Here is a 16,916-nt window from a genome sequence, read left to right on the forward strand (position 1 = left end):
TGGGAGCAGCACGGGCTGCAGAAATTCTACATATACAGTACCTAAGTTTTGTCTCTTAAAACTTGGATTGGCATTGCTAACCCTTTTAAAGAAAGGAAAGCTGTGGCAAAAAGCTGAACTCAATTTCTAGCTCTGTCCACAGAGCAACAGGCCTTAAAGTTAAAAGACAAAATATGGCCCTCGTGGCTCAGCACCCTTCCAAAATGCTCACCACAGGAACTGCATCCATCAGATTAAACCTAAATCTGCTGCCAAAGTCTTCCGTGGGCTTTAAATCCATCCCCTGGCACCAAGTACACAACATCCAACACTTAAATTAGCTAGTATCTTACCTTACTATACTTAGGGAAAATTTATACATAAAGACAATATAGTCCATTATTATTTTTTAAACATATACCCATGTTGCAAAAAGTGCAGGATTACCACAGCACCGTCACAAGCAGAGAGCTTCACACCTCTCCGCAGAGGAGTGGGATGCAAAGGCCTGGGCTGCCCCAAGCAATACCTTGTAAGACATGGGGCAGCGTTTTGTGAGTCCTTTTTTTGACACAGAAGAGAACCTTCTCCACTCCAACCAGTAATTCCAATTAATTAAAGTTATATAAGGCTTCCATGAGAGAGAATGTTCAGCCTGACCATAGGCTGTTGTAGGAAATAACCATTCACAAGTGTAGTAAATTAGCCAAAAACGGTTTTAATGCGAACCGTGCCTGCAGCACAGTATAACCTGCGCAGGCTCTCTAGTATAAACCATAATAGAAAATGACAAAGCAGAAGGTACAGGATATTCAGCTGTAGAAACTATACAAACACTTGGAAAATGTTAGTGAAACATACACAAAGCATTCATAATAAAGACAGAATGTTTGTCCGACAGTAAAAACGAGTATCCAAAGCTTTTGTAAAAACCCATTTGATATCAAAGGTCTCAATGCTGGCAGCAGCATTAAACTGAACCCGACTAAACATCCCAGATGTTGTCAGCAGACCCTTCGTGACATTCACTGGAAAATACTTCCTATTAAATTAAGGGGTGACGAATCAGTATTAAACAACACAGCTCTGAGTGGCACGTCCTTAACTGAACCGGACAGCGTTGATTGTACGCAAGATACTTACAAATACCAATCTATCTAAAAAGCAGCTGAATGTAGTAACAAATCACTACAATGAAATTTGCATTACTGTTTCGGATGATTTAGCAATTATTGGCACAGCTCACAAAGCCAGCCTTCCTTGATAGGAAAAGGGCATTCCACTGCAGCGGGGAGTTCTGACCCAGTGGAAGAGGTAGTACGTTGGTTCCTAAACAGAGCCGTCCGATTCCAGAACAGCTCTGGCAGTTAGTGTTCTACTCAGCACGAGTTTCCCTGCCTACTCAAAACATCAGGGAGTGAAACCTGCTTCGAAACAAGGTAAAAACCTCCTAATGCTGAATTCTAACATACTGCCATTACCTGATCCTGAGATTTAAAGGAACCCGTTTTCACAACAAACATAAAGAAGTCACTTTCAGATGAAAAACAGCCGGACAGATAGAGTAATTTATAAAATAACGTGATTTTTCTATTTTGTATGTTACTAGCAAAAGGGAAGCTGTTAGAAGTTCCCTGCTCCAACAGTGCAGTTGGGAACGACTCTGGAATAGCTTAGCCTGTTGGGGAGTACAGCAGGAAGCTACGCACTCATGTAATGGCTGCAGAAGAAGAATGCCCGCACACGGAGTTGATTCCGAACAGCACAACAGGTTCCACCTACCTCCTCACACAAGCTCTTCGTCATGAAACCCCCTGCCTCCTCCTCAGGGGAAGCCACCTCTGCACCAGCCCAGGCCGTTCATGACAGCAGGATACCAGGTGCTGCTAGGAGGAATTTCTCTCTCCTACACATCCTGGAGCCCCCGGAAAAAGGCAGGAAAAAATATATTACACCAACACTTTCAAGAATCCCCAAGGTTTTTGTTTCTCTCACAAAGGGAAGTGCTGATCTGCGATGGTGCAGCACACCCCTTCACCAGTTCAGCAAGGAGACGGGGAGCCAGGCTGGCTGGTTCGTTTCCCGGCTTCCCGTGGGATTTAGCCCCAGATTTAGCTCAAGAAAAGTTCAAGTCTAGTAAGTATGGGAACAGCAGGAATGCCTTCAGATAAAGTACCCGCATGTTTTATGAGCTGTTCGGTACTAGCCTTTGATGCAAGCAGGCATTTCTTCTTAAGCACGATCGGAGTAAGAAGCAAAGACAATCCCCTTTGTCCTTTTTCTTGGCTTTTTTTGGTTGGGTTTTTTCTTTTCCCCTCCTTAACATCACTCGTCTGCCTTTTTTTTTTTTTTTTTTTTTTTTTTTTTTCCTTAAAACAGTGGCTGTTACCCACTGAAGTTTTACAAAAGCTACCGTAAATCTTAAAACCTCATACACAAAAAAATATTTTAAGCAGCATGAAAGCATTACCAATTTATAGGCTTATCTGAAATGTAAACATTTTATTTCACAAGGTTTACATTCCAAACTGAAGCCAGGAAATGAAGAAATAAGATTTTTAGGAAAGAGAGAAATGCAGTAAGTTGCATCCCACTGCTGCAAGCAAAGCAAGCTGAGCCTGAGTGATGAGAATCACAAACCGATACCTGACAAACACTAAGATTAGTTACAAATAAAACCTGGCACAACTGCTTAAAAAGACACCTACTCACCTCAATAGTATCCAAAAACTCCAGTACGGACAGCTGAAAGCTGATCATATTTCAATTATATATTCAGGAGGAGGAAGAACAACTCTCGAAGGGAGACAGAAAAAGGACAAGAATGAACCTGCGTAACAGCAGCTCTGATCTCAATGCTAATTGGCAGGAAAGGAAAGAAAGCATTGAGCAGGAGGAGTACGTGGCGATGCCAGAGCCTTGCAATGCTGGTGGCTGCCGAGCTGTGGGACAGACCATTACTTTTCACAAAAAAAGCCACTCAACCATGCAAATGCTTCAGCTGATGGTTTCAGAATGAGTTTATTTTTGCAAGTGTTCCGTAGCAAAACAGAAGCTGATAGAATTGGAAAAATATCAGTAAAAGCTATTTTCAAGTACTATGGATCAATTTTAAAAATTTGTACCACAGGAGTCACTGAAATGAAAATGTGACCCTTTGAGTTAATTAATTCTGGCTTAATAAACAAGGTCAACAGTACCTCCTTAGCCTGCTAATTCAACGCTTTCGTGAATGAGCCAGCTACGCAAACAGCAGATCCGTTCTGCTGGCATGATGGCTGTGCGGGACGCAGCGGGTCCGTCTTCGCACATCACTCCTTAGATCCGCCTTCGGGAAAGAAAAGGCAAATTCTTTTTTTTCCCCTGACACTTTACATTCATATTATGTTACAGACTTTATGCGTCAGGTTTGGTAACTAATACTAAGTTGTGCTTTGAGTCCACACCAGCATACAAAACTAAAAAACCTACAGCTAGTATAGATTTTGCTGAATCACATTTCTGGTTTGTTCCAGGAAGCAAACATTCGTGGCTCTAGGGCTCTGAGGAAGCTTCCCGGTTCCCGTCAGTGACAGTACACCACACACATGAGGTACAGCCTACTAAAAACATACAGTACTGCTTCCTGTTTAAAGGAATACAATCTTATTCTAGCCCAAAAGATACTGTACCAATTCAGCAAGAGACAACACAAAATTTCAGTGCAGTGAGGCTTACCAGAAGCCCTAATTCCTCAGACAGGACTTGCTGGCCAAGGAGAGGACTTGCCACAACACTATCCATGGAAACATCAATGTGATGTTTTCTCTATTCATTTATATATATTTTTTTTAAGAGTACAGTGTACCTGAATGTAAAAGGGAGAGAAGGGGGAGCACGTGCGGCGGTGGGTGTCGGTTGCTGTGGAGCATTAACCCAGGAGTACAGGGATGAGACAGAGTCGGGGCAGGTATCATGGCAAAATCCAGCAAGAGCGTTCCTCTTTCACACAACGACATCCACTTGGAAAAGTTGTTTACAGCAAAGAAAGTCCCCACTCACGTGAAGGATGTGAAATACATTTCTAAAATGCTGAAATACAAACAACAAACAGGCCAAAGGCAAGGTAGGACACGCTGTACCTGGGTGGAACTCACACTTCCGTGCCCTGATTCAAGCTAACAAAATGGTGTCTGTGTTCAACACTTCCAGAGGTGCTCCTGGTGAGTCTCTGACACCTGCAACGCTGGCTGTCACTTAAGCTACGTGCATTAATACCTGATGACTGTCGCTAAAATTACAGACAGCATCTGGTGGTCCCTATTCCAGCTTCCACGGTCTCATCCGAATAACCTAGTCTGCACTACCGAGCAGCCTTGTGGCCGTGTGAAGAGCGCTCTCCCGCCGGCAGCCAGACCTACCTTCCCTGGCTACTTTAAGCTAAGCCAACAAAGTTATTCTTCTCTAAATACAGGTGCCCCTACATCTGCAGCTCTGCTGGCAGTACGAGATCCACTAAGGACAAAAGCTGTTTCTGACCCTGAGCTGAAAAGCACTTTTCTGCTTTATTCTGTAGCGTAGATCTGATGCTAACCCAGAGAACACAGCCCCCAGGATGGGGTTGAGACAGTTGCCCTGCTGCTTCCACATTGCCCCAGCCTGCAGTTACACAGCTTAATGAGCACTACAGTCACACAACTTAAATCGGCATCAGAACTGAGAGTCAAACCTTAGTTCACCAAATTTTTTGGGTGCAACTGGATTTACAGCACCTAACTAGGTAGAAACAGTAAACCTCACGAGGTGGCAATCCTAGTGGGACCACTGACACTGCTCCTGGGCGCACGGAGGGCTCAGGAGCGCATCTGAAACACCTGTACCACAAGGCAGGCAGTACGAGAAACAAATGGGATGCACTGGATGCATTGGTCAGCTCCAAGAGCTACGACACCACTGGTATTAGTGAGAGCTGGTGGAACGAGTCCCATAGCTGGAGCGCTGGGATGGAGGGCTACAGTTGGCTCCGGAGGGACAGGCAGGGCAGGAGAGGTGGTGTCGTGCTACAAGTAAGGGAGAGGTTTGACTGCACAGCCCTTACAGCTAGTGATGATGGGGAGAGCCTCTGGGTGAGAATTAGAGGGATGTAAAACACGGGAGATGTAGTGGGTGTACCCCTTAAAGAACTATTTGCGTGTTTAAAAAAAAAAAAAAAAATCTATCATGCACTTGGCCGAATACTTTCTCTCTTTTGTTACCTTGTGGCAGTGACTACAGGCAGCCTGAGGAATTTCTATTTTCCAGTGTATTTACCTAGCATATTCAACAGACTTTACGCATCCTGCATTTATCACATTCTTTATATGCAACTTTCTTTCAGAAGCTAGGAAAAAAATAAAGTCAATTTAAAAAGAGCAGCCCAGCTTTAAAACCAAAGGTAGCAGGGGGTGCACTCAAAATTACTGCTTTTACGCTGCCCAGATCTCCAGTTAACAGCCTTTTTAAAGGAGAAAAATACTAATTGGAAAAAACGTATTCTCCTTAGTAGGCCACCTGCGATCATGTCTGCAGCATCAGCTGCAATAACGCACTGAGCAAAAACATCTCAGCATCAGTGTTTTGCGAAACACTAAGTTGCCCCACAGGGACCCGACTGTTCATTTACGTGCTGCCTTGAAGAGCCCAGACACATGATGTCTTCAGCAAACGCCAGGCTGGTGCCGTGTCCCCGGACACCCACCTCCCGGCACAGCTTCTGCGCCCAGCTTGAACCACGGGATGCCGAGGAACTGCCCGACTGTGCTGTGGCACTGGGACGCAGCAGAAACACAACCAGTGCCAGGCGCAGCCTAAGGATATCGCCTTTAAGGAAGCAGAAGAGAACAAAATGGACTCTGTTCAGTCACTCCGGCACGTGTTTTTTCCATATTTTGTTCTGCCTCATTTTTACACAACTTTTCTATTTGTTTCATGTTTCATTCTGAACCTTTCAAAAAATTGGACGCGACTACATTGATTTGAAGTGGTTCCGAAGCTACCAAACTATTTATGGTTTCTACCTGGACAAGAGTTTGTTATAACCAAGGGAGGCCGAGCTGCTTGGAAGGAATGGGAAAAATCAGCCATAACGAATTACACGAAAAGTTACTGAATAAGAGTCAGTTACTTGGAAACCCCTAAAACTGTTTCTAAACCTGAGCTGGATAGCTGCGTTATCACAGACAGCTGTTTTAATAATAATTAGAAGACAAAACTTGCTTTCATACAGTACCTAATGAACAGTGTACAGCTAGACAGCCGGCGGGGATACAGACTGCAGATCCTGTTGGTCACTCGGCTGCTGCTGGGCAGAGAAGCGACACTGAAAGAACGACACGGCTATAAACAGAACCAAATCCAGACAGGATACAAGAACCTGCTCTGAAAACTCCTGGAAATCCATACGGCTTCAGACACAGCTCGGATACTCCCATCTTAAATACACTTCAGTTGACAGAATGGAACAGAAAGTCACCAACTCATCTTTCTGGGTTTCTATACAAGGAATTTAGAGTTTTAAAAGGCACAAACAGCACCTCTGTTGGTGCTAAATTCCCATAGGTTTCCTATTGTGTTTAGCTGCCATATTCCTCCCAAGAGCCCCCTCCAGAACACATTTTGCTAGAAACAAGGTGATTAATTCTACTGCCATCTTTCACCAAACACAGCTTAAGGTCCCCCACGAGACTGACACTAGAAATGCAGGTTTCAATTGACAGGAAAAATAAGTTTCAGCACTCACCAGCCGTTAGGTGACAGAACCCCCCGATGGACGTGGTGAGGGTGGCTGAAGCAGTAAGATTCAGGGTGTTCAGTTCCGCTCTGAGGAGAAGAGCGAGTGACACACACTGAGCCTGGGAGAGCCCACCCTGACTCCTAACTACTGAACTTCAGCAATAAGACATTTTACAGAGGTTGCTGCCTGCTCCACACCGAGCTACGGAGGCTGACGTATGAAATACCTGTCTGCAGGGCACTGCTTATACCGGGCAGATAAACATCTACTCTTACAGACAGAAAATCACTGCAAGACTCTCTTCCGTCTCACAAACGCATTTCCACTGGTAGCAACAGCAGAGCAAACAGAGGAAAAAAGAGTTTAGTACGTAGGCAAGGCCTTTGTCACCAAACAGATACTTCCCAGGTAATTTCTCATGACATGCACAACTGCTTCTGTAGTCACTGTCAACACAAATGGGCTGAAAAACACAAAAATGCGATAGAAAATGGTAACAAACGATCTTAAAGGCAGTATACTAATGCTTTAAGCACACACCTAATCCAAACATGAGTGATGGAGTCGCCAGGTCTGAACCATGCAGATTAAAAAAGACTCAGGTCTAGAAAAATGCGTATAATCCTGCCAGCAAACTCTCAGTTCCATTCCACAGAATAAAAACAGTGATACGTTCCTTTGACTGCAAATGGAGCAAAATGAAGAAAAATTCTGATCACCTCTTAGCGCTGAAAAACCTTTAAACCACCAGTCATTACATTTACTTAGGAACAAGTTTGAAAAAATTCAATACTGAATCATCTTCTCAGCATTATGGGACTAAAACCACCTTTGTGGAGCATAAACTCCAAACGCTACTGTTGGAGCTAAACTTTCAGTGCACATTTCCAACGCACGTGTTTTGAATTTACATCTTCCTTTCTGACTCTATAAACACATAAATTTCCATCAAACCTGATCCAGGAATGAGTTGTAGCCTTAGGAATTAATGCAAAGTGTCTAAAGTTCCCTTTTGCATTTTAGGTGCCTGCAAGTAAGATTGGGCTTAAAGGGACCTATAACTCAAACTCTAAGACAGTTACACCCTCCTAAAAAAATGTAAAAAAAAAAAAAAAATCTATGGCCACAATATTCTTGAATCTTGACAGTGCCAATGTGAGTATATTATTTTTGCACACAGCTGCACGTGTATATATGCATCTTCAGCACTTTTTCTTTCAACACACTTATATCCAAATATCAATTTAGTGCCAAATTTAAGAGGGTCTGTCTCTCATTGAGTTGAACTGACTCAGACAGAACTTTAAACACATTAGAAAATGTTACTTGTCAGAGTAGGTGGAGAATCAGTCTCAAAATAAATACCATCCCCAAGAATATTATGGCTTGGAAGAATTTCAACAGCTTGAGTCCCTGATGTTTGCAAAATGAAAAGGCCTTTGGAAATGCCCTCGTGTCCTGGTTCCGGCGGGGACAAGGTTAATATTCACAAGGAACTGGTACAGGACAGAGCCCAGCAGCTGACCCTAACCAGTCAAGTGGTCACCATGCCCAGTACATAGCTTCCTCCCATTCTCCCCCCACCCCGCCACTGGGCAGGAGGTGGGAGGGGTGGGGGGGGGGCGGGCAGGGAGAGTGAGCAAAAGACCTCCTGGTTCTTTGTTGCCAGCTGGGGCTAAACCACAACACCTTGCATCAATACTTTTTACCTATTTTGAATAAAAAATATATATTATTTATAAAATAAAGAGAGCAGGCCAAAGAAGATTGGCCAGAATCACTCTATAGAACTGTTCTGTTCACTCTGTAACTTAAACTTATAAAGCCCTGAAACATCCGGATAGCGTGATTTCTGGAGAAGCACTCTAGAATGCAGATTCCAATCAGACGATACTTCATGTTTTCTCATCTTGAAGATCCACTTGTTTTCTGCCCCTCAAAACTGAAGTCCATGCCAAGAGAAGGGATGTTGACGCCTGAGAGGAAAGCTGAAATTTAAATAAAGAAAAACATGCAACTATAAGCACTGATGTGACGAGCAGTAGATGGCTGTCTAATCTTGACTTTGAGCACCGTTTTAAAGCCATGCAGTACAACAGGGAAAATGCTGTTTTTTCACTCCCTCAGTAGAATGGCAGCATGCCGTCCTCACTGACTACTGACAGAAAAAATACTTTGGGGTTTTTCTTCTCAGTGGAAGAAAGTGGAATTGCAACTACAATATACAAGAAGCCCATTTATAAAAATCTCGAGTTGCCTTTTTCATGTGCAGAACTAGGCAGTGGATTACAGTGCTTTGCCATACAATGCAGTTATTCAACACCCACAGGAAATGGAAGGGCAAATTCTGCTTTACTATTCCACCTCCGGCAAGTGGGACAGCAGAGGATACTCCTTGAATCTGGGTCAATTACACTCCACTCCGAGAAATGGTTCATGGAGGCTGCAGAGGACACAGCCTACAGCTGCTGCAACAGTACTTGTGCGGGATAGCTCCTCGCTGTTATCTAGTCAGAACAGATTACAGACCAGTGAACGTTCTGGTAGCAGCACCTTCCCCAGACTGTATCATCTGTTGTTACACCCAAGTTTCTCCAGGGTGCAAAAAAAAGTAGATAAGAGAATAGTAGCTGATGTGGGCATTACAAGTTACTTCCATTTATTCTTAGCTGCAACTTGGCTGTTCTCAACTTCAGTTTCTTTTAAGACTGCATCTGCACCTTCTCATCTTTCATGAATCACTCTAACTGTACAAGTTAATGGCAAGAGTCGTTCCTGCCAGAGGAGCTGCAGGGTTTGTATCCTCCCCCTACAAACGGTGTTTTCGGCTCTTGTGTTAACTGCATCAACATCCAGCCCAGGGCTACTGGGTAGCCACTGTTTTATTTTAGGTTCTCTTAAACAATAGATTTCTGGACAAGATGGAGAAGTGTCGGTGAAATACTACTGTGCATTAACACAATACTCTGGTGAGAGGGTCTGTGCCCTTCAGAGATCTCAGAGGCCTAGATGGCATGCCCCCATCACAGCTGCACCCCTCCAAAGCCAGCGTGAAGGTCTGCGCTCCGCAGCCCTCAGTACGTTCGATGCCGCTGCCTGAGAGCTGTGGGGGATGCTGCTGTTAAAGTCAAAACCTGCCCAACAGTAGCTACCGATTTCCCTGCAGAGCGGCGGTTTTGAAGGTAATGAAGAAAGAAATACTGACCTTTCTGAACAAGCTTTATACTGCTGCATTTTCAAACTGCTATGTCTCCCTTTCTATGGCAAGGGATGAAGCTTCACCGGAATCTACAGAAAGAAAAACAAAATAGTTAGAGGTAAGTAAATCTGTTTTTCTCCCTGAGGATACATTTTTCACTAAGTGTGAGAGTGTGATTTTAAGAATCATTCCAAATAAAAATAGACAACCTCTTGGCAGAGCCAACTAAACAGTAGTTTTTAAACTGAGATTACTCTGTTATTGGCTTTATCTATAACTGTGTCACAAGCTTTAATGCCAGAAAGACAAATAAAGACCTTTCAGTTTTACTGGAACATTACTGGCCTTTCTGGTTCGAAAATTATACTGCTTTAATTCTATTATGTAAGACGGAATCCAAAAACTCTAAGCTCAGAGCACTTCATCTGCTGATGCCTTATAAAAAAGAAATGCAGTGGTGAGAAAACAAGGAAGAGCAAAACGTTATTTGTGCCTACAACGCAGTCTCCTAAAACCCTTCTGTCAGATGGGAGTGAAGGTACCAAAGCTTAATGAACCAGGAGATCATGTTCTCTGAATAGCACTAGGTTGATATAGCCGTGGTAGAAATACACGGTAATACATTTCATACACTCACAGTAAGTTTATTCCTAAACATTCTCACCTGCAAAATAAAAACATCATTTTTCTATCAGGTTTCAGACCAAATCTTGGAAAACTGAATGCTGTGGAGGTTAGACTTAAGCCATACATAAGCTGCACAGAAACATCTACTTTAAACCTATGTTTAACCTAAACCTATTCTGGGGTCTGATCTGGCCAAAAATCACCTCACCGTCAAACATTTTCATACTTAAGAATTAATTTTTTATTCCGAGAACTTATAATTTATAAAAGTTGGAAGAAGTTCTGACTCATTCCTAAAGGAGCTATTTTAAACATCACAAACAATACAGAGAGATGCCGTATTTTGTTATTTTTAAAGCCAATTTATGTTACCTTGTAACTGCCAAAATGTACAGAACAAAACAGGAAGAACAGGTAGTTTTCTAACACACAAATACGAACTAATTAATGCAGTTAATCTAAAAAAAAAAGCCAAAATGAGCCTCCTCAGTCCTATTGACAAAATCCTGGACAGTCTATTGTCCCAGCAGTATGCAAAGTGTGCCTTGGAAATACACAGACTGTTTATTTTGCAGTGGAATAACTTGAATAAACAGCTGCAGGAAAGACCTAACCAGAGACTGGACAGCAAACACTGTGCTGTTAGGATTTACGAGCTCATTGCACAGGACGTTGCACATGTATAAACACGTTCACATGAAAAGTTTCTGTTGCCCGCTTTAACCAAGACTATAGTCTTCCTCACAGGTTCCCAAACATTCATTGTACAAATATGACTGAAATGTATACCCCGTATGGGAACGTTATCAGCAAAGCTTCTGAAAACTATTCTGAGGCAATAAGGAGTGCAACTGTGGAAATCATGTCTCTGAATAATAAGGCAGTGATATTTGGTTCTCCAAGTATACTTGCTTGATCCACTAATTGTAGTAACCTGAGAATTAATTAACACTTTCACCATTCCTTAAAGGGAAAAGAAGAGTGAGATTATCATATTTCTTTTAAAGGGAACCTGTGAACGAAATCCTTCCTGCACAGGAAAAAATATGAGTCCTTGCTTAACCTACTGGCAGGATTTCTGAACCCTCAAACATGGTAACTGGGGTCTCTGACAAAGTTTAAACAAATGTTACACTACAGAGTCATTCAACTAATTTTGGATGCATCCAACAAAAATTGTCAAAGAATGGATATACATATAAAGTCTTTTTTCTAATAGGACATCCATAGCATAAAAGGTATGTTCACATTTCAGAAACTGATCAAATCTGTTGTACAAACATGCCAGTTCACCTAGAATTGCTTACAGCACGTATATGTCTTCTACGGAGATTAGCACATAGCTAGGCAAGCGTCAAAACCAAGTGAACTTCTTTACTCTTTTAAGAAAGCTGAACAAAAGAAGTATAAAGCAGCTTCCTAAATGTATCACTGCAGTCAGGTGTTTGCATGTGTTTTCACAAACTCTTAGAGGACAAATGCACTTTTAAAAAAAATCTTAGTCTTTTCATTTTTACAGACACAACTTTATGTCTCCAATAACTGTGCTACATGGAGCAACATTTACATATAAATACACTCAGTTTCTGGAAGTTTCAATTTCTTTCTGCAACTTGTAACAAACTCTCAGTTCATTTACTCACAAGTAGAAAGCTACTAAAAAAAGTGACGGGAAAAAAAAAAAAAAAAAGAGTTGACCCCAAAGGAGGGCTTATTTTTAGTCTGTGTTCATTAGTCAAGTCAGAGCTGCCCAGTGACTCAGCCAACACTATTTTTTTATTTGATTAGCTCTAATAATTCATTCATTAATCACTGTAGGTCAAGACACAGTAGGTCAAGACACAACTAATTTCCTTTAGCGTTACCTTACCATGAGGCTCTTCGTCTATTCCATCATCTTCCCACTGCTCTTCGTTTGCTAGGAGAGGATTCTGAGCTTCACACAAAGCTCTCATCGGGAAAAAGTGTCCATCGCCTTGGCTGCAAGGAAAAAAAGCACAGAAAGACACTGTAAAAAGCAGCAAGTGATGCTGAAGGATGCCAATTTCTACACACTCTATCTGCAAACAAATTCTTCCATTGCCTGCATTTCCAATGTTTACTTATAATTATTTTTAAGTTTTGAAAAATACTGTGCTTATTTTTCGTGGCAGCTCAGATACCAAGTTTTACTAGCGAGTAGTTTTCGTCCTCAATTCCTTCAAGTTCTCTGGAGAATAGAAGTTTAAACCTGTAACCTGGAATTAAGTCATTTTTAGCAGAACTTAACGTGCCTAACTTGATCAAGTCATTTGGATATAGGAAAAAAAACCAAACAGGAATCAAATTAACTTGAGGACAGCTAGAAGTGAGGGGGAGAGTAGGAAAGCATTTATGTAGAAGGAGCAACTTATTCCGTAGGTATAAATTTTATCAATTTATATCATAGATTCTTTGGAGTAGAAATTACGCTTCTGTGTTTGAATGACACCCAATAGAAAATGGCCCCAATCTTTGTTAGATGTTACTGAAAGACAAATAAAAGACCCACTTTCCTGTGAGTTAAGCCTGTACACAAAATGGAAAAAATAAATAAAATAAAAACATTCTGCAAAGATTTAAAATTGCAAAAGCTTTTTTTGCTATACTACTGCCCAAATAGTAAATACTACTGCTCTAGGTGATCCTGCTTTGGCAGCGGGGTTGGACTAGATGATCTCCGAAGGCCCCTTCCAAAACCTACAATTCCGTGATTCTGTGAAATGCATATCTGGATATCAAACAAGAGTTTGACAGAACGTTTAAATTCATGTAATGTAAACTAACAAAGTTAAAAACTAGATGTTGTAGCTTGGTCTGCACCATACTGCATTCCTGAACATCCAGCAGCATAGACAGAGAAAGTGTAAACTAGCTGAAGTGCCTTTTTCTTCTGATGATTTCTCTACGAAAGGAAAAGAACATGAGTGTTCTCCCTGTGATGACTATGCACACTGGTAACGCACCTCTGACTGGCACTTCGATGCTGCCTTTCATTAACGGAAAGGCTTTCTGGGCTAATCTTTTCCCTTTAACTGTACTTATCAGTAGAAAACAGATGGCAGTGGGGATGCAACTGGGACTTTTACATTGCTACTTGAGAAAGTTGTGAATTGCTATGCCAGGAAGTTATTTTAAATTGTACCCAGCTACAAAAGGAATTAAATTCCCATGTACTTTACTACTGGCCTACTAAGTGCCAAAACAACATCTTCCCCTACATTAAGAAACAGACGAAGAAAACAGCATCTTTGAAGCGAACACCCACCCGCATACGTGCCACAGGAGTCCAGGAAGAGTACAAACACCTTGTGCCACACATTTAGCCCTCAAAAACCTTTCCCTTCCAGACTTGTGGTGAAGAGGATTAACACAGATGATGGCTGTTGCTGCACTTACAATGATGCATACCAGTCGTCTGCCAAGCCATACTATAATAAGTGTAACACACAAGGCTGCAGCAGACATTTAGAAGTCAGTCCCTTCAGTTAATTGTATCAGTTTTTGGCTCTTACCTAGAGGCAACAGGTAGTAACCAGAGCTTTTTTTCCTCTCCAAACACTTGCTGAAGATTCTTTACAAAGCCAAGATTGAATCCGTTTTTATCTGGGCCATTTTGAAACACTGGAGCTGAGAAAGCCTCTACGTACAGATGCAATTTCAGTGAAAAAAAAAAAAAAAGAAAGTCAATGCCAAACACTCTGAAACAGGATTGTGCATGTTGTAGCCATCTAAAGACAACACGATTTAACAGATTATGAACTAACATGACAAAGTTTGAAAATAATAGTTTTTTCATTTTGCAAGCCTGTAAATACTTCCAAACTGAAGGTAGGAATTTGGTCTTGCAGCTGAACCATATGGAACAGTCAAACCGAGCTACAAACAATTTGGTTAATCTAGAGCATAGTTAAAAATCTTTGCACAACACTTGTTGAAATTCAGTGTGTAGAAATTTCCAAGTAAAAAAATCTGCAGAACTAAGTAGGTTGGTCTTCAATGCATATTTCAGAAGTGACACTGGAGATATAAATTGCCATTCATTAATGATATAATGAACAAGCATTAAGAACAAGCATATGCAAATAGACCCTGTGTTATGGAGAGTCATAAAATTAAGAAAAAGAGAGGGGAGGAGAACCTAGAGTGCACTAGCACTAAAAACAATTTTATCTACCTTCTAAGCTGCTGCAGAGGTCTTGAAATGAGTTAATAACTATACAAAATCTGAGCATTTGCTCAAACTCCTGATAGTGTGTGTTCTGTTATAAAACTTTATCCAAAAAGCTTTAAAATTTGAACGACTATCTGAGCAAAGACAAAGAAATCACTTGACAAAATCATACTGTTTCAGGTTTGCATTTCATTGGTTTTACAGTTGTAACTTCTTTGCCTTTGTCCATGAAGATGGACACTGTTTTTGCCACCCTTACTAAGCTGTTTGAGATTGCACTCCAGCATATGAGCATATAGAACCATTATTCCTGAAAAGTTGCACTCATTTCACAGCAAGTGTAGTTACACACATGCACAACATTTTTATAATTGGACTTTTACATTTTAAGGCTCTCATTTCCCTAACAAAGTTTTCGTCATAATAAATAAATTGCAGCTCATTTGAAGTGACAAATTTCTGCAGCATTGTGCCAAGATCTTAAACCTTCCTCCCCTCATAAGCCAGTGGAAACGTATAGAAGTAGAACACAGATGCCTTTTGCTTTTTTGTTTTTCTTCTTAAGGCACTTTTGGTATGTTTTCCTTGAAGTAAGATACGAGAGCCTTACCTAAAGTAGATCTGTTTCTACTAACGAGCCAACAATGGTAGCCAAACAGAAACATAAGGCTTACGAAGAACATGATTGCCACAAAGAGAAGGAAAAGGACATGAAATTTGGAACGCCCATTTGTCAGTTCACCCTGGAAAGAAAAGCAACACAAAACAAGTGATAAGAACAAATAAAAGCTGGAAATTCTTTATTCCTAGAAAGATATCCTCTAAATCTCCTATTTGGAGTTCTCACACCTTACTATAAAAAGCAAGAAGAGACAAAGAAATGATCTGCTTCATTTCCCCTCCTGCAATCAAAGCAGAAAGAGTGGGTGTTTACTACTAACTTTTTGTACATAACAGAGCCAGTACAACCACAGCTTCCCACCTGGGCACAAGAAACACACCCTGTGCCCACTGGGAAATAAGCAGGTACAAGCTCTTGAAGCCTTGTTTGCATTCTGCTGGGTTTCCTATGCATCTATTAAAATTCTGCACCTATTGCAATATAAGGCATGCCAAGAAAACCTGGCCTCCATAGCTACAGCAACCAGGTAGTGTTAGAACTAAGCAGAGATGGTTTGGAAGAGTTTAAAAGGCAAGCAGGATCTTACAAGCAGAAGAAACACTTCTTTCCTTCTACATCAGAAGAGTCAAGTGCCAGAGATCCTCATAAGCATAGATCTACAGAAAGGCTGTGGGGACCTCCAAGGGAAAAAATTCCTTCTCAGCCTTTGGACATCCCATATATGCAGCCACAGAGCTCAAGCCTCCGTGCTTTTCTTAGCATAAGAAACAATTCCTGCTTGTGTCCCATGAGCATCTCAGGAGGCATTTTATGTAAGTGATTAGCCATTAAAACAACAGAAATGTAATAAATTAATGCACAGCAAAGGTAAGTTACTTAAACACAGCCACACAGAGTTAGCAGCAGAGGGGACATAAAAAAACTGGAGACAAAAGACCGGTCTTTTACTGGAACTGTCAGTTGGCATTGCTTGCATATAAATGATAACTGATAACTGAATAACAAGCACACTTTATTTCAGTCAACTTTTAAATTGAGAAAGGAGTCATATGGGCATTAGAAAATGAACACATTTTTTTATATTGTTCAGTAAATATGTACAGATCAGTGCAGGATGCGATACTTTGATACTAGAGATTCTGAGATACATACACGCAAACACAGGAACAGGAAGGGGATACAACTTCTTTGCCAGAAGCTAACTCTACAATTAGAAATTCCTGAAGTCTATTTGCTTCTTGCTTTGTGCGTTTCAGACATGTAACGGGAGTTATAATCAAAAAAAGGGCTCAGGAAAATACCTTATGGAAGAAATGGAGACCCTCCATTGACTGAAAGCAAAAAAGTAACAGGAGTGACCAAACCCCACCAGACTCACAGGGTATGAAAAAGTAACCAGATTTCACAACTTACTGTCCAATACTTAATGAAATACTTGAAGACTGTTGCAGCAATATACAAGCAATACAACAAAGAATAGGCTAAGAACAGTAGAAAGAATTTGTAGTTAGAAAATCCAATGCAGTTATTCACCCTAGAGAACAAA

General features: G+C 41.3%; 1 protein-coding gene across 19 annotated transcripts in view; it reads right to left on the reverse strand.

The window, feature by feature from the left end:
- The window catches only part of ZDHHC15 (zinc finger DHHC-type palmitoyltransferase 15), a 241,948-nt gene that overhangs the window by 7,131 nt on the left and 217,901 nt on the right, over positions 1 to 16,916 (reverse strand). For 10 of the 19 annotated variants that reach the window (XR_008468405.1, XR_008468404.1, XR_008468403.1 and 7 more), the window contains 6 exons: positions 16,784 to 16,904; positions 15,359 to 15,491; positions 14,090 to 14,216; positions 12,427 to 12,536; positions 9,936 to 10,018; positions 1,762 to 8,718 (listed from right to left, as the gene is read on the reverse strand). Coding sequence is in view for 1 of the 19 variants with exons in the window: in XM_054214064.1 (XP_054070039.1) it covers positions 9,975 to 10,018; positions 12,427 to 12,536; positions 14,090 to 14,216; positions 15,359 to 15,491; positions 16,784 to 16,904 (535 nt within the window). In the remaining 18 variants the exon portion in view is untranslated. Of the gene's footprint in view, positions 1 to 677; positions 8,719 to 9,935; positions 10,019 to 12,426; positions 12,537 to 14,089; positions 14,217 to 15,358; positions 15,492 to 16,783; positions 16,905 to 16,916 lie in introns of those variants that run through there. The other 9 variants (XR_008468402.1, XR_008468398.1, XR_008468400.1 and 6 more) reach the window with 9 other exon arrangements.

Source organism: Rissa tridactyla, chromosome 9 (assembly GCF_028500815.1).
Source record: "Rissa tridactyla isolate bRisTri1 chromosome 9, bRisTri1.patW.cur.20221130, whole genome shotgun sequence".
Lineage (NCBI taxonomy): Eukaryota > Metazoa > Chordata > Aves > Charadriiformes > Laridae > Rissa > Rissa tridactyla.